The sequence below is a fragment of the Taudactylus pleione genome, unplaced genomic scaffold (genome assembly GCF_031769625.1).
Source record: "Taudactylus pleione unplaced genomic scaffold, aTauple2 ptg000017l, whole genome shotgun sequence".
NCBI classification, from domain to species: domain Eukaryota; kingdom Metazoa; phylum Chordata; class Amphibia; order Anura; family Myobatrachidae; genus Taudactylus; species Taudactylus pleione.
In genome coordinates this window covers 10,722,971-10,746,818 of record NW_028284419.1, presented here as the reverse complement: position 1 = coordinate 10,746,818, position 23,848 = coordinate 10,722,971, and the positions used below count along the sequence as shown (strand labels likewise).

Sequence of the window (23,848 nt, the reverse complement as noted above, 5' to 3'; positions counted from 1 at the left end):
TAATGTCACCCACACTGTGCTCCCCGTCCCTTATCTCACCCACACCATGCTTCCCCCTTCCCTCATCTCACTCACACTGTTCCCCCCCTTCCCTCATCTCACCCACACTGTGCTCCCTAATGTCACCCACACTGTGCCCCCCCTTCCCTCATCTCACCCACACTGTGCCCCCTCAAGTCACCCACACTGTGTTCCCTGTCACTTATCTCACCTACACCGTGCTCCCCCTTCCCTCATCTCAACCACACTGTGCTTCCTCATGTCAACCACACTGTGCTCCCCCTTCCCTCTTCTCACCCACACTATGCCTCCTCATCTTGCCCACACTGTCACCCACATTGTGCCTCTGATGTCACCCACACTGTGCCCCCTGATGTCACCCACACTGTGCCCCCTCATGTCACCCACACTGTGCTCCCCCTTCCCTCATCTCACCCACACTATGCCTCCTCATCTCGCCCACACTGTCACCCACATTGTGCCCCGTAATGTCACCCACATTGTGATCCCTGTCCCTTATCTAACCCACACTGTGCTCCCCTTCCCTCATCTCACCCACACTGTGCCCCCTCAAGTCACCCACACTGTGCTCCCCCTTCCCTCACCTCACCCACACTGTGCTCCCCTTCCCTCATCTCACCCACACTGTGCTCCCCCTTCCCACATCTCACCCACACTGTGCTCCCCTTCCCTCATCTCACCCACACTGTGTTCCCCTTCCCTCATCTCACCCACACTGTGCTCCCCTTCCCTCATCTCACCCACATTGTGCTCCCCTTCCCTCATCTCACCCACATTGTGCTCCCCCTTCCCTCATTTCACCCACACTGTGCTCCCCATACCTTATCTCACCCACACCGTGCTCCCCTTCCCTCATCTCACCCACACTGTGCCCCCCTCAAGTCACCTACACTGTGTTCCCCCTTCCTTCATCTCACCCACACTATGCCTCCTCATCTCGCCCACACTGTCACCCACACTGTACCCCCTGATGTCACCCACACTGTGCCCCCTGATGTCACCCACACTGTGCCCCCTGATGTCACCCACACTGTGCTCCCCCTTCCCTCATCTCACCCACACTATGCCTCCTCATCTTGCCCACACTTTCACCCACACTGTGCCCCCTCAAGTCACCCACACTGTGCTCCCCTTCCCTCATCTCACCCACTGTTCCCCCCTCAAGTCACCCACACTGTGTTCCCCCTTCCTTCATCTCACCCACACTGTGCCCCCTAATGTCACCCACACTGTGCTCCCTGTCCCTTATCTCACCCACACCATGCACCCCTTCCCTCATCTCACCCACACTGTGCCCCCTCAAGTCACCCACACTGTTCTCCCCCTTCCCTCATCTCACCCACACTGTGCTCCTCATATCTTATCTCACCCACACTGTGCACCCCTTCCCTTATCTCACCCACACTGTCCCCCTCATGTCAACCACACTGTGATCCCCCTTCCCTCATCTCACCCACACTATGCCTCCTCATCTCGCCCACACTGTCACCCACACTGTGCCCCCTGATGTCACCCACACTGTGCCCCCTAATGTCACCCACACTGTGCCCCCTAATGTCACTCACGCTGTGCCCCCTAATGTCACCCACACTGTGCCCCACCTCCAACACTTACCTATTACAAGGCTGGCCAGTCCTGCTCCCTGGCAGTTAGCTCCTCTGCTGTGCTGCTGTCATCATGCCTGAGTCCTGACACTGGTCGGGGTCCCTGGAAAAGCTGAACACACTGCACTGACTGGGGAGGGGGCGGAGCTTCCTGATGACTCATCGGCTCTCAGCCAGTGATCAGTGGAAACTGAAGCAGACAGCTCAGCTCACTTCAGACTCCTCAGATCACTGGCTTAAATATCTGAGGAGTCAACAGGCAGCTGGGCCCCGCCCCCACCCCAGTGCTGCTCACAGTGCTCAGCCTCTGCTCTGACAGCTTCTCTGCTCATGCTGACCCAAGTCCATGTCCTGCGCATGTGTGCAGTGTCTGGCTGCAGATTGCTGGTGGCACCTTGTCCTCCTGCCTAGCCAGGCAGCCTCAGTGGTGGGCGGCCACAGCGTGTTGGGAGAAGCGGGCCCCGGCCGCTGTGACACTTTTTTTCAAAGGGATGTGTGTGCCGGCCGCAGCGTAAGTAGGTGGAGCAGGAGGGTGGCCAGCACATACTTTTACAGTACAGTAGCAGGGGGGTAGGAGTGGGCCCCCTGAGTGTCCAGGCCTGGGACTACAGTTCCAGCAGTCCCCCCTGTTGGCGGCCCTGCTGCTAATAGTCCTTCATCTACAGAACGCAGTAATCATGTGGGACAGTAAGGAATCAGTAAGTGCCTCTGGTACCTTGGGCCGTGGTTATATTGGGCTTTGAAAGTCAGTAAACAATCATGAAACAGATTCTCAATTTTATAGGCAGCCAGTGAAGGGAATAAAGAATGGCTGTTATGTGGCTGGAACGGGGCTGGTTGGTCTTTACAGTATATGTATCTGCTTGGACTCCTACGCCTTCTTTATTCCCATCCCATCAAAATTTCAATATTGGACTATAATTTTGTCTCCAGGATTGAGGAGGATTTCTTATACGAATTTACTCGTAGTAGGATATATTTATGCCAAACTATGGGCCTGATTCAGTTCGGACCGTAACTGCGATCACGGCTGCGATTACACACGCAGTCTCACTGCGATCATATGGTAATCCACTTTAATCGCTATGCCATCTCAGCACAACATAAGGATGCCCACCTTACCTTACACATATCTGTAATATTTAGCAAGACTGCTAAACCGTCAGTAACATTGAGTACCATCACAGCTTCACGCACACTTCCACAAGCTCTGACCTTACTCAGGAATTGCTAACCTCATCGCATGCAGTGAGTGCACAAGCTGTGTATGGCATCACAGTGGCTAATTTATGCATGCCCCAGTAACAGCATTCAAATGCACTGGCACGCCTGCGACTTGCCGCCCACCCCCCCGTTACCTCCCCCAAACGGTACTTCCTGTCAATCACTCTGCGAAGGGTCTGCGTAGTGACTGCAGTCCCGGTTGCATTGGACTCTTTGCACAAGTGCACTGCGATGCATGCGCACTACTCAACAATCGGTCAATTACGTGCGTAATCGCAGTTGCGATCCTTGCTGAATCAGGCCCAATATTTGATGTTTGATAATAATTTGGCACAGTTATTTTATAGCAAAGGCTGCCATATACCCATATACTGTACATGTTTATTTTAAATGTATTATATTTTAAACATATTGACCGTTCACTTGTTTGTTAACTTATTTTTATACACTTATTAAATGCTTGATCTGTTACAGTGGCGTATCTATAATGGGTGCAGTGTATGCGGGGCACACGGGCCCCCGGGTTCAAGGGGGCCTCGCACCGCACACACTGCACCCATATTTTTTTTAAACTTACCTGTAGAGGTCCCGCGTCGGGTGTCACTGCTGCTCAGAACACCGGCAAAATGGCCACCGCAGCCATTTTCCGGCATTCTGCGCATGCGCAGTAGACTCCGGGCACACTCTAGTGCCCAGAGTCTACTAATGCTCTGGTGGCTGGCCAGCCACGTCAGTCGGCTGCCAGCCACCAGGGAGAGAGGAGGGGGCTCCGCACGCCGAGTGCACATGGGCCCCCTCCTCTCTTAAAACGCCCCTGATCTGATAGACAGCACTTCTTCTCTTTGATTTTGTGTTTTACATTATCCCTGATCAGATCTAATTTTTGTACTGTGTGCTGCTAAAAGCCATGGGGTGCTCCCCTAGAGATACAAGATCTAATATAAGGTAAATAGAGAATGAGGGCACACACCAGAATAATATTCCAAAAAAGAGCATTTATTCTTACCAACATATTGAATATAGTTGAGAATTTCGATCCTTAACGGACCTGTCAAGACAGCAAATGAAATAGGTATAATCATTAGTGAATATGGATCATGGGCCAAATGTAATAGGGTGAGAGTTTAGAAAATGTGAGAGTTTAGCAGTAAACTCTCACATTGGTTGAGTTTTATCTTCAAAATGGGAAAACATCTGAATGAGATTTTAAATCTTGAGAGTTTTTTAAGTCTAAAAAAATGCAAGTTCGCTCTGTTACTTTGTTTTTGGACTCTATTACATTGGCAAAGTTTAAAAAGTGTCAGAAACTCTCACTTTTCTAAACTCTCACCCTATTACATTTGGCCCCATGTGTCATTATGAGTGGAATTCAATTAGATGCGAGTTTGGTCCCGCAAGATGAAATTACTGCAAATTCGCATTGCGAATTACATTTTCAATTCAATTCCAAATTCACCTGTTTCACACTCCCCTGAGCAGGTGAAAAGGTAGGGAAAATCTGTATTTTAAGATAAAAGTGTAAGGACTTGCTTCAGGACCCCTTGGACACCCCCCTAAGTACTAATTAGGCATTTGTAATTTTTCAATTAGCTTTATTGGGTCGATAATTACATGTCATTTTTGGGGTGAAAAAAATAAAAAAATAAATGGCCTCAAATTACCCCAAAATAAACTTTTTTAGCTAAATAATGTGTCCAAAATTTATTGACAGTATTTATTTAAAAGAAAAATAATTGATTTCTATCATTTTTGTTTAATTTTTTAAAGTTGCCTCAAAAATACTCCAAAAGCATCTTTTATTTCTACTTGTTTTGCATTTTCTGTTTAATTCCTTTGTAATTAAACAAAATTCTACAGCTTTTTACATTTATTTTGCTTTTTTTTAAAAATGCACAAATCAGCCATTTGACACCTTTTAAATGCACACAGTACTTTCCTTATGGCCACTAACAGTCTTCTACATGATTCTGCTAACAAAGGGCCTGATTCAGAGCCGTTCGCTATTTGTGGTCGTTCGTTCAAAAACAAGGGGTGGCTATTCAAATGATCCGTTCGCAAATTGCAGTCTGTTCCCACCTCTAAGTCTGAACGAGCGAGCAAAACATACGCTAGTTTTTTGATAAAAACGCCCCCTGGCCGCACGCACCATACGTCATGTCCGCTATTTATTAGATTAATCGAGTACATCGTACAGCGTATGAACTGCTCGCTATTCTTGTGGTTGGTGTTTTCAACCGCTATTTTGCGAGCAGTTCTGAGTTTAAAAAAACCAAGTGACGTGGTCAATGACGCTGCTGTATTAAATATGCACTCCCTTAAAACGCCCGTTTTGACCTTTAAGCACGCCTGCGTTCGGATCTCCACTCCCCGTTTTCAAGCACCTTCCCCTGTTACCACCCACATACGCCTCATTCTGTCACTCAAAATAGCAGGCCCTCGCTATATTGCGTACCAACGATTTTCGGCCGCACTGACTGGTTCGCGCATGCGTACTAAAAACCGTACGCATGCGCAGATGTGCGAACATCGCTCGGAACGAGCGTACTGCCGCTAGCGAGTGGCTCTGAATGAGGGCCAAAGTTTTCAACTTTTTTAGGTTCCAGGATGGTCTCCCCACTTTTTCTTGCTAGTTTTACTGTTCACTTTTTGGACAAAATTCGCACTCTCACTGCAAGTAGAGCGAATTCGCATTTCTAATTGAATTGTGCGTATATCAGGTGCGTGCATGAAGGTGAAGTGAGCAAATTATTCTGCAAGTGTGAGAGTTTTTTGCCTTTTGAAAACTTTCACCTAATTGAACTCCCCCCTATTTCCCTGAACTACTCTTTTCTCTTGCCTAAAGAAACTAATACTGGCTTTAAGCAAATACAAGTCATACATTACACTACACATTACTATTTCCCCAACAGCTTTAGGATGACAGTTTATTTAAAAACTGTCCGCCCAATAGCTACTCACATAAATTGCAGTGTCTGCAACAAAATACATATTGATAAATATATGTGTTATTACCAGGAGACCTAGGCTCCACTGTTCTAATGGTATGGTTCATCTGTTCACACAATAGATAGACCATGAGACTGAAAAGTCCAATAAGATGCCTATTAACCCTTATCTTATAATTATCAGTGGCCTGTCAATTGTCATGGGTCAGCAAGCCATGGGTCCGGCATGCATTCCAGAATCAGAGCACGGAGCAGTTTTAAGTGGCACACCTTAGGTTTGCTAGGTTTACCAGCTAGGACCAATATGTAAGATATATAGACTTAAATGTAGGCCTCATTATTTTATAATTAAAAGAGCATATATGTATTTATTCAGTTACAGATAGCAAGCAAGGCCAACCTGCCTAAACCAACTACTTAAATATAAGCTCAGTCTGTGCATTGGTCTTACCTATTAGCTACTGTTCAATCTTATGGCTCTCACTACCTTGCCCGCTTTATAACTATGTGGATTGAAATGTATTACATATTCTCTATAGTTAAAAATATGTTTTGTGCTTATGTGTTGGTCACATTATTATTAATATATCATTAGCTTGATAAAATAAGAAATAATTACAGTAAGTGTATTTTATAGTTTTGCAGCTAAATTGTGGCTTTACAGGACTACACACACCTCATAGTGTACCTATAGCTAGGTAACTATTACCTAGCTATACTCCTTCACTCCCGAAGCGGCTGCTGCTCAGTCTTTGCCTTTCTTGGGTGGATGATCAATTCTTTCCAGACTTATGCAGATTCACGATTATTGAGTATCTGCGCATGTGCAGAATGGGTCCTGCGAGATTGCACCCAAGCCCCACTATGCCTCTGCCTGATTAACAGGCAGAGGCATTTGCAGGGTGGTGCGGGGGGGGCGGCTTGCATTCCCGGAAATGGGGGCGTGTCACCCCCATTTTTCAGGAGTGCCGAGGCCATGGTCTATTTCCATGGATGCAGACTTCCTGGCCTTTCAAACTGGCCAGACTGCATAAGCTGAGGTTTATTTAGCTGGCCGGAGCCGCACAACATCGCATGTCCTCGGTAGAAACGCTGGGATCATAGATGCTGACAAGAAATGTCCGGGAGCGCAGGTCACCCCGTCACTGACTCGCAAATGCCTGTCATTAAGTCCCAACAAGAGGGATGTCGCTGGACCTGGCCGGCGAGTTAAGTAATGATGAATACCAGTGGCATATTCGTTTTTATCCCTGCAATACTAAACAAAATATGCTGCTGGTGTTAAGGTTCGTTGTTAAATGGGGCCCTATGAGTGATACCAAGTAGTCTAGCAATGCCCCAATCATTGACATGCATAGAAAGGACTCATGTATCTTTATAAAGTAATATTGGAATTTGTGATAATTCATAGTTGGATCTCTTTATCCTCCAATTCCCATGTCTTGTACAAGCATAGATCACACACCTTTACACACTCCACAACATTTCCATTGTGTGAATCGACATTTACACTCATCTTTTTGCATACACGGAAAGTCTCAAGTCTGCCCATATAGTGATGAGCAAAACATGACAGTTCTTTAGAAAAAATACATAAATAAAATATGAATTATAATGTACATGGCAATTATTTACAATATGTTCCAATAATTAGATGCATAAGAACAAATAATACGACAATATAATCTTGTATATGTTGGTCTTCTGTATATAAGGTTGAACCGCAATAATTCCACACCTAAAAATGTTTTTTTAAATAACTTTTCATATATTTTGACGCTTTGTATTTAACTAAACAATTTTATAACAATTGAATTTAATAAAGTTTCTTTAGCACACCTCAGGACCCAAATTAATTTTCTGGTGAAAGTAATGTTTTATTCATTTATGCTTTTTTATATTTAAATAAATCTGTTTCCATTCTGTTCATACTTATATCAATCACAAGACTTTTTACAGATTCAATAGCATATTGTTTTAATTTCCATTGTGGCCAGTTACTGTAAGTGTGGTAATGTTTACATAATTATTTAACTTGAAGTTTGCAAGCAGGTTACTGCTACATTTTTAATCCCCATAGTTCTACTGTACAGTAAGCCAAGGTCAGAAGTTGATCCTTGGCTTCTTTTATAACTCATTTTATAAGTCTTGTGGTTTTCATGTATAACAGATATTAAAGAAAATATAATTGCAGAATTTGAAAATGCACCATTTTCAGAATTCAGCATCCACCGATGCCTGCTAAATAAACGAATCAAAATGACTCTCTTGCTCTATTAACTTTGTTTGCTAGAGGATAACTGACATTGAAGACAATCTATTATAAATTGTGTACATTGCATTTTATAGAAGAGAACTTTAATTCTTCATCTGGCTGACTAAGCTAAGTGGCAGCAGTGGGCAGCACAAACATGTGGCAGTTCAACTTCCAATATGGCACATAAGGAAACATATGTTTTCATTAATCAAGAGGCCTGAGGGAGATGGAGTATGTATGTAGTTGAAGGCAGGGACAGGAAGGGTTGATTGGTAGTAAATTTAAATTAATTTTTTGATTCCGAAGCAAATTTATGAGGGAGGAGGGGAGAGCATGGGTAAATGTTATTACCAGCGGGCGTCCAGCTCCTTCCCTGCAGTGCCGCATTAGCCGGAGGCTGGAGTCCTCTTCTGAACTCCAGCTGCCGGCTCTCTCCATGCGCACTATGGGACAGACATCATGACGTCTCTCCAATAGTTCCGAGGAGTAGCCAGGCAGACAGGATGGCGGCGGATGCAGGAGCGGGGATTAAGGTAAGTGGGTTTTTTGGTTTTTTTTTTGTACAAGCGGCACTACAGGGGCATTATATTGGGGCACTACTACAGGGGCATAACTATGGGGGCACTACTACAGGGGCATTATATGGGGGCACTACTATATGATTTCCTTCCTTTCAAATCAAGGGGGTAATGTTGGTGTATCTAAATAAATTTTGGGGTTAAAGGTAAAAAAGTTCCCTGACCCCTGCTTTACAGGGACACTAAAAGAAAACTTAAATATTGGCCTCCAAAATACTGTTGTACCCTTTGTCCACTTAACCACAGATATGTGGACAAATTGAGCAGAGCAAATGCAAGATTTAAGATATAAGGCTTAAGTCATACGTTGTGTCTTTCTTCCCAATGGACACAGATCTAAAGAGATGTAAAGAGCTGTTGGTAAGTAAATTGTCATCTCAAGTGGCACATGAAGCAGTAATGGCTTCTCTTTTAAGTTTCTCCAGCAAGTACATCTGCCAAGAAAAAACTAAACTTTCCCAAAAGACCCACTAGTGATGCAGATGAGTCAAAAGAAAACACAAAAACTTTTTGGATGGATGCACTGCCGATGACATAACATGGAGGAGATTCCTAGATGGTTAAGGTTCCTACCCTCTACTTACTCTGGCTTTACAAAGGGTACAGATGACTAGACAATTGTTGTCCAGATTTGGGTAGAAATAATTCCACACATAATAAGTGGATTATTTCTTTCACTGGTGCCTGATTTACACAAACAACATTCTCATCAACAACACATTATTAGTGTTAGCTACACAAATATCCTGCTCATCCTGGTGCACTTCCACAGAAGCATCCTCGATTTCTATGTCAGCATGTTCACATATGCTTACCTCATCATAAGAGGCAGGACCACCTGTCATAAATAAAGGCCAAGTCCTTAGCCTTTCTTTGCCACTTTATGTGGTGAAAGGCATATTGCCAATTTTTTGTCTTTCTGCAGCTAACTTTCCCTTTTAAAGTTTTTTTCTTTACCATTGTAAAAGATTGGTTCTTGATTTTAGATGCGCTGATTTAAGCCCTGTATGACCTTAGGCATCAGCTTTAGTAGATGATGTAGATGGACTAGTATCATCATGACTGGTGGCACTGACAGCAGCTCCAGCACTAGTATGTGGTTCCTGCTCTCCTCTCAAATTATCGTTCTCCATAACAACAAACACAAATGAAGTGGGATACAGCACACACGTCAATTTCTACCAATTTTAAATATTTCACTGTGGTATCAATTACCTACAGTGTCACAAGATTTTTTATGAATAAGAAAAGAATAACACACTGCGCTGCCACTTAGTGTCACAAGATCATTTATGAATAAGAACAACACACTACGATACCATTTACAGTGTCACAAGATTTTTTATGAATAAGAAAAGAATAACACACTGCGCTGCCACTTACAGTGATGTCATTATGTGTTCTATATAATGCCTGTAATTTAGCACTTTGTTATGGTCTTGTAGTCAGCTTGTAGACTAATAATTTATTCACGATTGAGGAAAGAAGTAAAAAGTTGAATATGAGACTGTCGCAAAAAATTTTATGAGTAAAATACTGCGCTACCACTTAGTGTCATATTATTTTTTATGAATAAGAATAACACACTGCGCTATGACATATATTGTCACAATACATGGACAATAAACTGCAATCTGGCTGGCAGTGTCACCAAACAATAATCATGCAGCTAAGTTGCTGACACACACACACACACACACACAAAAAAAGCACTTCTATATTTTTTACACTGGGGAAGAGCACCCCTAAATGAGGCAACAGCCACTTGATGAACAACACAAACAGCACCCCTTTTTTATGGACAACAAAGCACCCCTGCCGAGTGCGGACAGACTACTTGCACAGTCACAAATATGTGGACGATAAACTGCGGCAGTGTCACCAAACAATAATAGTGCAGCTAAGTTTCTAAAGCGCGCATAGTACTTTTATTTTTTTTTACACTGGGGAAGAGCACCCCTAATTGGAAGAGCACCCCCCCTGGACAACGCATCACCCCTTTATGGACTGCAGCTCTAGCCTGATGGACAGGATAACAACAGAGCAGCAGCCACAGCTAATTGCCAGAACAAGTGACAGCAGCTGCAGCACCCCCTTTATATACTGCAGCCTAAGCTCCTTTATGGACAACACAGCAGCAGCCTTCAGCCCAAGACCCCAACTGGACACACACACTGAGTGACTGACAGTGACTATCTAGATTACACGTTTGCTAGCTTCTCTCTCCACAGCCGGAGTGAAAATGGCGCAGATCTTGGGGACCTTTATATAATCCAAAACCTGCGAGAATCAGATAGTGGGAGGATTACGCATTTTGCCTCATTTTCGGATCCAAGTCAGGCAGGAAAACCTGAGCCAGACTCAGATCACACCTCGGAACATGAAATTCGGATGGGTCTGGTTCTCGGAGAACCGGACCCGCTCATCTCTATTACCAACCCATTCTCAAATACAGTTTCCAGTTTACCATATCTGCTTAGATTGAATATGGCAAGGACAATTATATTTTTATCAAGAAAGTTTGCAGGCTAGATGTACAGTAGCTTCATATACGATATTATGTATTCTTGATGTTTAGTAACAATCACCAATACATCAAATGTATAAAATTGTGTATCACAGAGACTGAACATTCTGTGACCACTAATCTTATGGGTTCTGGGTGGGACCACGCCACAGGAAGTCATTACATTTTTATGTATCCTAGTCTAGTACAATGGATTGCCTTGGTTCTCGTGTCCGGCTGGAAACACATATTTATATGGTGAAGTAATGGTTTGGCCAGTTTTGGTCATCTTGCTTAATGCCTGAGGGGCCTATTTATTTATCAAATAATATTTCCTGCATATCCCTTAAAAACACCAGGTTTTGGTAGATACCCGCAAATATTAATTATCACCGTATGTATGAAGGAGGTACTGCAGCATATATCTGCAATGTCCCTCCATTTCTGATAGCAGCCGCAGCCCCCATAAATTTCTATGGGGGCTGCAAAGCTGTCAGTTTACCAGCTTGGCTCTGAAGATGGCACTACTTGCTGTAGCCTACAGACTGCACTTCGCAAAATGTACTGCCTCCCTGGCAATGGTCAACACAAATGCACTTTCAGTGGACCGCATATGCGCAGCAGTGTACCAGGGGTCCCAATATAGTAGTGTAGTGACAGCCAATGCGATTACATCACTGCTAAACATCGCAGGGAGTTCCTGCATGTTTTTTTATACATTTGGGTGGTAAATAATTCCTTATTGCCATAAATAGGGTGATAAGACAATTACAATGATCAGGTCTAAAACCCAATAATAGATAAATATGATTCTTATTGTTAGTAAATCTAAATCACCTGATGAGAGATGGCTAAATAATATAAAAAAGGGCTAGCCTTTAAAAATTAGAAACTTGGAACACCTTATGTTCTGGTTCAGTAAACGTTATTAATGAATTAGATAAAATACTCTTACTTTAAAATGATCAAAATACTAATCTATTGATGATATAAAGAGAAAAAATGGAATAAAAAAAATGAACAAATACTATTCATCAATCATTCATTTAAAGGTATGCTAAAAGGTTAAACACACACTGAGGAAAAATCCTCACAAAGGCGCTAGTGTGACTAACAAAATAAACGGTTATACACAAATAATTAATATAAATGAAATCCCACTTGAATCATAACATGCGATTACTGTATTGGTAGCAGCTACTAACGGATAAGGAGCTTGGCCTTATCAAATGTGGTTATAACAGATACAGCAAAAAGAAAGAGCGCTAACCATTGACAGTATCACAGTTTATTGATACCAACAATTCACTATACTACATATACCAATAAGAATTGCTGGTCACATAGACCTAATCACAATATTACAAATATGAATACATAAATCAATAAATAAAAAATGAAAAATAAGAAATAAAAAGAACACAATATATAAAATCACTAGTATATACGCTGCACATAAATGACCCAATTGAAATAATAACCACTAATATAATAGTGGTTCTACGCAGCATATGTACATAGAAATACACGTCAAATAGAACACAGCCTCAGGCGCCTGGAGACCTATATAAAAATACCCTTCTGATAAAGAGTTAATGGATGGTGTTCCACAGCCAACAATTAAAAATTCCTTGGCATAATGTCATGAAAAATATTGATAAGAGATAAGTATTCCTTGATTCTCTCTTATTCTCAAAGATTTAGTTACAAGGTAAAATATTAATGAACTGGATTAGCAGCAAACGATTTACAATGTTGCAAAACTAGCAACAGCCAATAAGCCAGCCAGCTGAGTGCAGTATAAACTTGGATTGAAACAATATATCGCATTTAATGAATAATATTAATTCAGCAGATAGTCTGAAAGAAGTTCCATATTCTTTTGATCAATCAGAGTAATTCAACATAACCGGCAGGCAAAGCAACTCCCAGGGTAGTTATTTGTATTTACCCTCCATGTAGAGCTCAATTCCACTATTAGCGTGGAAGAGACTTTTGGGCTAAGGCTTGTTAGATGAATGCAGCTTACCGCTACCGCATGGGGAAACTCCAGAGGTGCAGTTCTTACTTTGGGTCCCAGTCTGGAGTGGAGCGTAAGCCTTCGGCTGATGTGCCGCGGTGTACACCAAGTGACGGAGCACGCTGATCGGCTACCACGCTTGCCAGATTTTAGCGGCTGTAGTCCGGTCTGTGAAAAAGTTGAATCAGGTCACGTCCTAGGCTGTAATGTTGAAGAGGGTGGAGCTTGACGCGTTTCTCAGCCACGGCAAAAAGGGGGCTGTTTCCTCTGACTTCTGAGGAAACAGCCCCCTTTTTGCCGTGGCTGAGAAACGCGTCAAGCTCCACCCTCTTCAACATTACAGCCTAGGACGTGACCTGATTCAACTTTTTCACAGACCGGACTACAGCCGCTAAAATCTGGCAAGCGTGGCAGCCGATCAGCGTGCTCCGTCACTTGGTGTACACCGCGGCACAACAGCCGAAGGCTTACGCTCCACTCCAGACTGGGACCCGAAGTAAGAACTGTACCTCTGGAGTTTCCCCATGCGGTAGCGGTAAGCTGCATTTATCTAACAAGCCTTAGCCCAAAAGTCTCTTCCACGCTAATAGTGGAATTGAGCCCTACACAGAGGGTAAATACAAATAACTACCCTGGGAGTTGCTTTGCCTGCCGGTTATGTTGAATTACTCTGATAGTCTGAAAGAAGTTCCATATTCTTTTGATCAATCTGCTGAATTAATGTTATTCATTAAATGCGGTATATTGTTTCAATCCAAGTTTATACTGCACTCAGCTGGCTGGCCTATTGGCTGTTGCTAGTTTTGCAACATTGTAAATCGTTTGCTGCTAATCCAGTTCATTAATATTTTACCTTGTAACTAAATCTTTGAGAATAAGAGAGAATCAAGGAATACTTATCTCTTATCAATATTTTTCATGACATTATGCCAAGGAATTTTTAATTGTTGGCTGTGGAACACCATCCATTAACTCTTTATCAGAAGGGTATTTTTATATAGGTCTCCAGGCGCCTGAGGCTGTGTTCTATTTGATGTGTATTTCTATGTACATATGCTGTGTAGTACCACTATTATATTAGTGGTTATTATTTCAATTGGGTCATTTATGTGCAGCGTATATACTAGTGATTTTATATATTGTGTTCTTATTTCTCATTTTTCATTTTTTATTTATTGATTTATGTATTCATATTTGTAATATTGTGATTAGGTCTTTGTGACCAGCAATTCTTATTGGTATATGTAGTATAGTGAATTGTTGGTATCAATAAACTGTGATACTGTCAATGGTTAGCGCTCTTTCTTTTTGCTGTATATGCTAAAAGGTTAACTGCAATATATACTGTTAGACAAAGGGAGATGTACTAAGCTCTGAAAAATGATAAAGTGGAGAGTGATAAATGACCAGCCACTCAGCTCCCAACTGTCATGTTACAGGCTGTGTTTGAAAAATGACAGTTGGGAGCTGATTGGCTGGTACTTTATCACTCTCCAGTTTATCACTTTTCAGAGCTTAGTATATCTGGCCCAATATAATGTTTTTCACTGCTGAGCATGTACACAGATGTAATGCCCCTCAATGCTAATGCCCTTATGTGAATCTATGCACAGTCATTTTTAGAACTGTGGTCCCATAATAGTACTGAATATATATATATATATTTTATTATAAAAACATTTTTAATGAAACTATCTGGGCATCATAACTTTCATTAGACACATTCTTGTGTCAGACTCATTTCAACTTTATATTTTCTTTCTTTTACAGTATTATTGCATATGTTTATTGGCGAGTGTATTCCATAAGCTGATGCTTGAACTCTGCAAAGTATTTTGAGGGCAGGGGGGTGCTTTGCATTAGTGGTTAAACAAAAAATGCTACTCAATATATGCAATATCTCTTTCTTGAAGGCCATTTAAATGTCCTGCTAGAGTATACCATATTTGCATCTAGAATTCATTCAGCAAGAAGCATCCTAGTTCACCCAGCTCCTACTATAAGAAAACAAAATACATAATTCTCAGCCGTCTCCCCAGTTAACACATTCTTTATGCACTAAAACCATGCCTTTTCCCATTCCGTGGAATTTGGTTCCATAACAAGAATGTTTCATACTGTAAATGAACTTTGCAGATGTACAGCCCCTCACTGCTACTGCCCTGATGTAAATTTATGCACAGTCATTTTTAGAACTGTGATCACATAATAGTACTGTATATATATTTTATTATAAAAAAATAACTGGGCATCATAACTTTCATTAAACACATCCTTGTGTCAGACTCATTTCAACTTAATATTTTCTTTCTTTTACAGTATGATTGCATATGTTTATTGGCGAGTGTATTCCATAAGCTGATGCTTGAACTCTGCAAAGTATTTTGAGGACAGCGGGGTGCTTAGCATTAGTGGTTAAACAAAAAATGCTGCTCAGTATACAGTATGCAATATCTCTTTCTTGAAGTTCATTTAAATGATCTGCTACAGTATATATATATACATGTTTGCATCTAGAATTCATTCAGTGAGAAGAATCCTAGTTCACCCTGTTCCTCCTATAAGAAAACAAAATACATAATCCAACAAAAGTGCTGGGCACGCAGCTGTTTGCCGGCTGAGCGCGGTGCTAACAGCTGCACGGCCGGCACTTTAGTTGGAGAATGCAGGTTACCATGCCTTAACACCCAGGTTAAGTCGTGAGTACCGGCATTCTCTGACTTACCTGCTTCCCGACAAGGCACACAGCGCATTGAATTGAATAGCTGCGGGAGCTCCCTCCCACGGCTATTCATCATCGCTCTGAATTGAATTCCCCCATAGAGGTTTCGTAACAAAGCCCAGAGTCAAGAGCTCTGACTAAAGCTGGCCACACACTAGACCAGTGTTGGCTAACCTTGACACTCCAGCTGTTATGGAACTACATAACCCAGCATGCACTGCTACAGTTTTGCTATTAGGGCATGCTAAAACTGTGGCAGGGCATGCGGGATATATAGTTCCACAACAGCTGGAGTGTCAAGGTTAGCCAACACTGCACTAGACCAACTTACATCCAACCAGCCAACTTGTTGATTGGTTGGAATGAAAATCTAGTAACATATGGGAGTAAATGATGATCAGCATTTTGCTCCTAAATGCCAGAAAACAGATGAAAATGGTCGTTCAGACAAGTTTGTTAAATGTTTAATCTAAACTATTTGTTCAAACAACAGTTTTGGTCCATTTTCCAGCATTTGGGAGCAAATTGCTGATTGTATTCCTTACCAGATTTTCATTCCAACCAATCAACTAGTTGGCTGGTTGGACAGATAATCTTAAAAGGCAAAGTTTTGTAATTTTTGGAGAGCCTTCCCAGCTTCAGGTAGCTGTGGGACCCCAGGGGTTAAAATTTTTGGGAGGCTGAGCCAGACGGGCCCCCTTCATCTAGCACAGTGGTTCTCAAACTCGGTCCTCAGGACCCCACACAGGTCACGTTTTGAAGGTCACCCAGCAGGTGCGCAGCTGTAGTCATTACTCACTGACACATTTTAAAAGGTCCACAGGTGGAGCTAATTATTTCACTTGATTCAGTGTGGAGACCTGGAAAACATGCACCGTTTGGGGTCCTGAGGACCGAGTTTGAGAACCTGTGATCTAGCACTTCTGGTATGTGCTGTCCTGACCAACTGGTAGTTACAGCCCTGCATGCAAACTAAAAATCAGTTAGCTTTACTAGATCTCATGGTAGACAATGAAACAGATATAGAATTGGTTACATTTTTGCTTTGCACCATGTACAGAAAATAAAACACCTTAAAAAATAAAACAACAGCTCTTAATAATCAGTTTCATTCTTCACGATCACAGCATTTGTTTTTTCAAAAGAATCCCCTAAAAAAGTTTTATTTTTTCTTATTTACCCACAGATAAGAAATAAAGGTTAAAGTATCATTGCTGAGCAGAGTTCATATACTGTACATCGCTTTCTACATAATGCTGTATGCTTTGTACTGTATAAGATCTAGACTATTGAAATGAGTCTTGTTTCCTCTCGTGTGGGCTGTTATTGTTTATCTAGCAACAGATTAGGAATATTTACCTGTCAGATACTGAAATGACGTTTAGTAGTAGAATGAACATTATATAACTTGTCTTTTTCTCTTTAATACGTTACAGCATGTAGAAAAAGAATATGTCAGAGCAGAATGTCCACCTTGTAAGTATCACAATGGTAAACCTTTTCTCTCTATTATAAATCAATAAAATAACTTATTTGCATTCATTTCTTCTTTAACACTAAGGGTTTTTTTCCACCTTAGTACAATATTTGATATTTAGGGAAACCATAGGTGTCTGTAGAACAGGTTAAGGGGCATATCTATGCAATCAGTCCAAGAAGAAATATTTTCTATCACCACTCATTGTGCCAATAAACAATCTTTTATTGGTCTGATTTTTTCTTTTTTTAAATTCACCAGGGCTCAGCTTCCCAGTGACACTGACTGGCAGTTGTTAGGGTAGTCTTACCACTTGCCAAGCTAGTTAGGTGTTAGGGAGTGCATGGAACTGGAAGCCTGGACGCTGTCCTTTATAAATATGCAGTAAGTAGCTGGCAGGCCCTGGAAGCCATCATCATGCCTGAACTTTTTTGCTATAAAATTCTGCTAAGTATAAAATTTTACTAAATGCAGCCAGATAGCATTTTTACCATTTAAATAAATGTATTGAATTTTTGTATATGGATGGTGTGCTGGTCCTCTTTTACTGTTTCTCAGGAGATAATTAAGGAGTTTTTTCTGTGATACTTTGCTTGTGACAGGGCACCCTTCTTCCTGATGTAATGTGTGCAATATTTTATGGATTTATATATATATCCAAACATTAACTGAAACGTTGATCTATCAAATCCGCCTTTTGTCAGTTATTATATATGCTGTGAGTGCCGCACCATTTGCGCTCTCTCTCTCTCTCTCTCTCTCTCTCTGTATATATATATATAGATTATATTATATTACAAGGGCACGGTCGTGCCCTTATATTAAGGTTGAATAAAAAAAAAACGGAGATAGAGAACTCCCAAGGGAGGGGCATGGTGTTTAAGGTGGCGTTTAAGGTTCTGCACTTCAAAAGCTATTGGAGGTACCAAAATTAAATTTGGCATGGCCGGGTAAAACTGTGGCTCAGTGCTGCATGCCAAATTTCAGGGGAAAAAATAGGAAAATTAGAATTTGGGAGTAATCTAAAGTTCCAACTGTCAGTTGTTTATGAGACACTTAACTAGGAGCACTTTTCTGCTGTTCTCTATGGGGAATTTTTTGGAAGGCATAAATCAGGGTACAGGATGAATTAAGACTTGGGGTTTATTTTATTAGGTAGCTCTTGTTCCAGGGTAGGTGCTTTTGAGGTTCAGGTAATTGAGAAAGTTACATTTTTAAACTACTACCTCACAAATGCCCCTTTACCTGGGTGCACCAAGATTGATACCCTTTGCGGGCAGTAGCGGCGGTGGAACTCGGGGGAAGGAAGCGGGAGTTAGCTGTGGTCGGGACCCTAGAGGGTAGAGGGCCTAAGCAGCAGCAGGGGACCCGGCTTAGGTGCTCGGGTTAGCGGCGGGACCAGGTGGCGGTGTGGACAACAGCAGACAGATGCAGGCTCAGATCAGGGAGATCCGTGATGCCTGCATCTGTGTGTTATAAAAATAGACACAAATGCACGGATGGGATCAGTGAGATCCATCTTTGCTGCTGAGATGAAAAAAAATAAAAATCGGTAAGGCCCCCCCACCAAAAGAACAGCTAGCACAGGGCTTTGGAGCCCCAATACTGGTTGCGCTAAATACAGGGGACAAACACATTTTTTCCCCCCTGTATTTCCAGAATCAGGACCAGCTTAGAGCCCAGTGCTGGTTTCGTTAAATACAGGGGACCCCTACGTCATTTGTCCCCTGTATTTTGGCAACCATGACTTGTTCTGAATAGCCCGGTGCTGGTAGTGCTTAATACTGGGTACCCCTACGTAGTTTGTCCCCTGTATGGCGCAGAACCAGTACTGGGGCTCCAAATGCCAGCGCTGGTTGTTCTTTTAGAGGGGCATGCTGTTTTTTTTTTACACGCTTTCATTTTTTTAAATACAGCAGCACAAATGGATCTCACTGATCCATCTGTGCATCTGTGTTTATTTTTATAACACACAGATGATGCCAGCATGGATCTCCCTGATCCGAGCCTGCATGACGTGATGGACTACAGGGATACAAAGGTGAGCATGTGTGATAGTGATTGTGAGTGTGCATGTGTGTGCATGTATGTTTTACTGTCACGGTTTGTGTGTTCTGTGGTTTTTTAAATATTTATTTTACTGTGGAACTACAGGTACCAGCAGACCCATAATGCCCCGTATGCTGGTACTTGTGGATCTCCAAGTACCAACATGTGGGGAGACTTACGGGACCACAGCAAAATACAATATTTTTACTACTATGATGTGTGTTATTCCATTGTGCTAGTCTGTATTTCCTCATCCATACCAATCTGTCTTTATCCATCTGTGCTGCTTTGTCTTCCTGCGTCCATTCTCCTCTGTACCCCCATCCACATTGCTCTGTTCACCCACACCGTGCCACTGTCTCCCCCCCATCCATGCTGCTGTCTTCCCCCATCTGCACCACTGTTTTCCATCCATCTGCATCACTTTGTCCCCCCCATCCACACCACTGTCTTCACCTGCATCACTTTGGCTCCCCCCATCTGTGCTGCTTAATCTTCCCCCCTCTCCCTGCCTTTCTGTCTCCCCCATGCACACTGCTCTGTCTTCTCCCCCCATCCACACCAATCTTATCCCATCTGCGCTGCTCTATCTTCTGCTCAGACCTCAGTTGCATAGACTGCATGTGTGTATTCCAACGAGGACACAATTCTGTGAATTGGCAGCTCCATCATTTTGTGAGGGACAGCAATCTCACTCTGTGAGAGTGTTGAATCTGCAGTTAACCACAGGGTGTGATGGCATACCATATCTGTATTGTGCAAGGAACATGTCCATTAAGGCTTTTGTAAGTTTGTGTGGCAGAAATTCAGTAGGTTTTGTCCTACCCAAAGCCCTGGTCCTAGATATATGAAATTCGGTGAGTACAGTATATGCCCTCCATGACATAAGCCCCCACTAAGCATGTTTTTTTCTAAATTTGACTCCCAAAGGGGTGAAAAGGGGTGAAATGTTTCCTCCCCTGTGCGAAGTCCTGACTGACTAGCTCATTGTGGCTGCAGCACAGTTTAATATTCAAATAGGGTAGGCATACCAACTGTCCCCCCAACTGCTACCAAACATCAATGGCAGTTGGTGTGGCTCCCCTATTTGAATATTGGACTGTGCTGCAGGGCCACCTCTGGAGCCACCACTAGTCATAGATCCTGACATGGCTTATGAGGCAGACAGCACTACAATGGGGTAAAATATGTTTTCATATTCCTCCATAGCTCTTAGGTCACAGGAGAGAGAGGGTAATGTGTTAGTACAGGTGTAAGGGAAGGAATGTGTTACTACAGAGGTGAGGGAGGGGGAATGTGTTGCTACAGAGGTGAGAGTGGAAAATGTGTTACTACACAGGTGAGGGTGGAAAATTTGTTATAACAGCACTGCTCTCCGGTGCTGTCAGTATGACTGCTGCCGGTGCAGTGTCGCGGATCAGGTCTGAAGTGCCTGGAGGGGGGCCCTCTCATAGTGGGGGGCACCATGGGGTACTTTCCCCCTCTGCCCCTCCTTAATCAGGACCTTTTCACACCACGCATTCACCCCAACTGCCTGCGCACAGAGATGCAGCACAGAATTGACTGTATGGTCTGAGAATTATAGTTGGTATTCCTGGGAGGTAACATGAGGTAATGTGAGGTGTCGAAGCTGAAGGGGGCGTGTCGTGGGCATGTTGCTGAAAGCAGGAGATGAAGAACCACTGATATATGAGATCATACTGAGGCTGCGCAATTGCTCTTGCCAGAGGGCTGGTGCAAGTTTCGATGGTGCAAGTTTCGATGGTTGCCCGGATGGTGCATCTAAATACTCACACTGCCTTAGGATGCTGCAAGTGAGTATCTCAGTTGTTTAAAAGACATATGTTTCTTACTAAAATGATCAGAATTAATATCACATTTACCACCGTTTTCCTTCTCCCCACTACCCCCCATGATCCACCAGCGCTAGCCTATTATATATCATAATACTACAGTACTGTATTGTAATATCAACCTGTCATATAATAAACATCACCTTCCACTATTATATACCATATTAGAACATTCTAGTTTGACACATATCGAATCATCAGGACAAACAGAGCTGAGCGCAGTATACAATTTAATTTGATTTATACATGGACATATAATTCAATGATTCAATGGCAAAGACTGGAAAAAAATAATATATATATATATATATATTAATATATATATATATATTTTAAACATTAATGCTTATCTGAGTTTTAAGAAAGAAACCAATAGTTCATGTGGCAAGATACAGGAGCTCAGTCAGTATCGGAAGAAGAGCCCACTGGGGAAATGCAGTGGTAGGGACCTATGCTTTAGGGGTGTGGCCAGCCACCACAGATTCATGGTTAACTATTAGAGAGTGCATGGTCGGAGCCACTTCATAAATATATATAGTAAATATTGATGATTCATGAATGATATTGTACCAAACTGATAATAGCAATGCAATGAAGTCATACTTACCGACTTTTAAAGATTCTTTTCCAAGAGCAGCCATAGAGGAGCTGCAGCTCTAACTTTCGGGGTGCGGGGCTAGACTATAGACATCACTAGATCCCACCCCCTTTGCAGGAAAAGCCCGCTATTTGCAGGTCCGTGAGGAGTGGACGGGGCTAAATGACGTTATTTGCGCCTATTAGCCCTGTCCCTTCCCACGGACCCGCAAATTTCTCAGAAAATGTGCCCATCCTGTCCACTTGACTAGGAAGTGGGCGGGATGTGGAAGATCTGCTTACTCTTTCAGGGGTGCGGGTGGTTACCTGAAAAATGGAAGCCTCCCGCGACTCCCGGGAGAGTAGGCAAGTATGACTGTAGTGAATACACCAAAAGTTCTGGGAACACAGTATAATATAAAATGTGAATAATAATTAAGCACAATAGAGTAACAATGTACAATTTAAATTAGGGGTGAGCGGGTTCGGGTTTCTGAAATCCGAACCCCCCCCGAGCCCCCCCGATCCGAGTCAGGATCGACTTTTCCCACCTGACTCGGATCTGAAATTGAGGCAAAACGTCATCATCCCGCCTTCCGGGTCTCGCGGGTTTTGGATTCTATATAAGGAACCCGCCTCGGCGCCATTTTCTCACTCGGCTGTGGACAGTGAAGAGGGAGGGTGGGAGTTAGGGCTGGCTGGGCTGTGTAGTGTAGTATAGTGTTGTGCTGTGCTGTGCTGTGCTGCGCTGTACTGCTGTTGTCCATAGGGGCTGTGTCCACTCCTCCAAAGTCCATAGGGGCTGGCTGTGTTGTGCTGTGCTGCTGTTGTCCATAGGGGCTGTGTCCACTCCTCCAAAGTCCATAGGGGCTGGCTGTGTTGTGCTGTGCTGCTGTTGTCCATAGGGGCTGTGTCCACTCCTCCAAAGTCCATAGGGGCTGGCTGTGTTGTGCTGTGCTGCTGTTGTCCATAGGGGCTGTGTCCACTCCTCCAAAGTCCATAGGGGCTGGCTGGGCTGTGTTGTGCAGTCAGTTGTCGATAGGGGCTGTGTCCAATCCAAAGTCCTGTGCAGTGTCCCAGTCCTAAAGGGGTGCTGTAGTGTTGTCCAGGGGGTGCTCTGTCCATCAGGGGTGCTCCCCCCAAGTGCAAAAAAAATATATATTTTTTCTGTGTTTGTGAATTGTGTGCACAGTAGCCGCACGTGCATCAACAAAGTAGCGCCAAGCGTGCGCCTGTGTCATAAGTAAAGGGCCAGCTGGCTTGACCGTTAAAGGGTGCTGTAACCCACAAAGTGCACTCCAAACAAAATAAAAAATTATTTTCTGTGTTTGTGAATTGTGTGCACTGTGGCCGCACGGTTATCAACAAAGGAGCAGCGCCAAGAGTGCGCCTGTGTCATACGTAAAGGGCCAGCTGGCTTGACCGTTAAAGGGTGCTGTAACCCCCAAAGTGCACTCCAAACAAAATTAAAAAATTCATTTTTTTTTCTTTGTGAATTGTGTGGGCTGTAGCCACACCTGCATCCTCAAAGCAGCAGCGACAAGCGTGCGTCTGTCTGTTAAAGGGTGGTGTAACCCTCAAAGTGCGCTCCATAAAAAATAAAAATTTAATCTTTTTTTTCTGTCTTTGTGAATTGTGTGGGCTGTAGCCACACCTGCATCCTCAAAGCAGCAGCGACAAGCGTGCGTCTGTATGTTAAAGGGTGGTGTAACCCTCAAAGTGCGTTCCACAAAAAATAAAAATTTCTTCTTTTTTTTTTCGGTCTTTGTGAATTGTGTGGGCTGTAGCCACACCTGCATCCTCAAAGCAGCAGCGACAAGCGTGCGTCTGTCTGTTAAAGGGTGGTGTAACCCTCAAAGTGCGCTCCACAAAAAATAAAAAATTCCTCTTTTTTTTCTCTTTGTGAATTGTTTGGGCTGTAGCTGCACCTGCATCCTCAAAGCAGCAGTGACAAGCGTGCGTCTGTCTGTTAAAGGGTCGTGTAACCCTCAAAGTGCACTCCACAAAAAATGTAAA

At 43.0% G+C, this 23,848-nt stretch overlaps 1 protein-coding gene and 1 long non-coding RNA gene across 4 annotated transcripts in view; one reads left to right on the top strand and one right to left on the bottom strand.

Moving 5' to 3' along the window:
* The window catches only part of LOC148540800 (uncharacterized), a 176,137-nt gene that overhangs the window by 3,270 nt on the left and 149,019 nt on the right, over positions 1 to 23,848 (bottom strand). For all 3 annotated transcript variants that reach the window (XR_015880179.1, XR_015880181.1, XR_015880178.1), the window contains one exon: positions 3,856 to 3,897. This is a non-coding gene — a long non-coding RNA (uncharacterized LOC148540800). The remainder of the gene's footprint in view (positions 1 to 3,855; positions 3,898 to 23,848) is intronic.
* The window catches only part of TNFSF4 (TNF superfamily member 4), a 109,890-nt gene that overhangs the window by 82,142 nt on the left and 3,900 nt on the right, over positions 1 to 23,848 (top strand). The window contains exon 2 of the mRNA XM_088481876.1: positions 17,314 to 17,353. Within this exon, the coding sequence (XP_088338002.1) occupies positions 17,314 to 17,353 (40 nt within the window). The remainder of the gene's footprint in view (positions 1 to 17,313; positions 17,354 to 23,848) is intronic.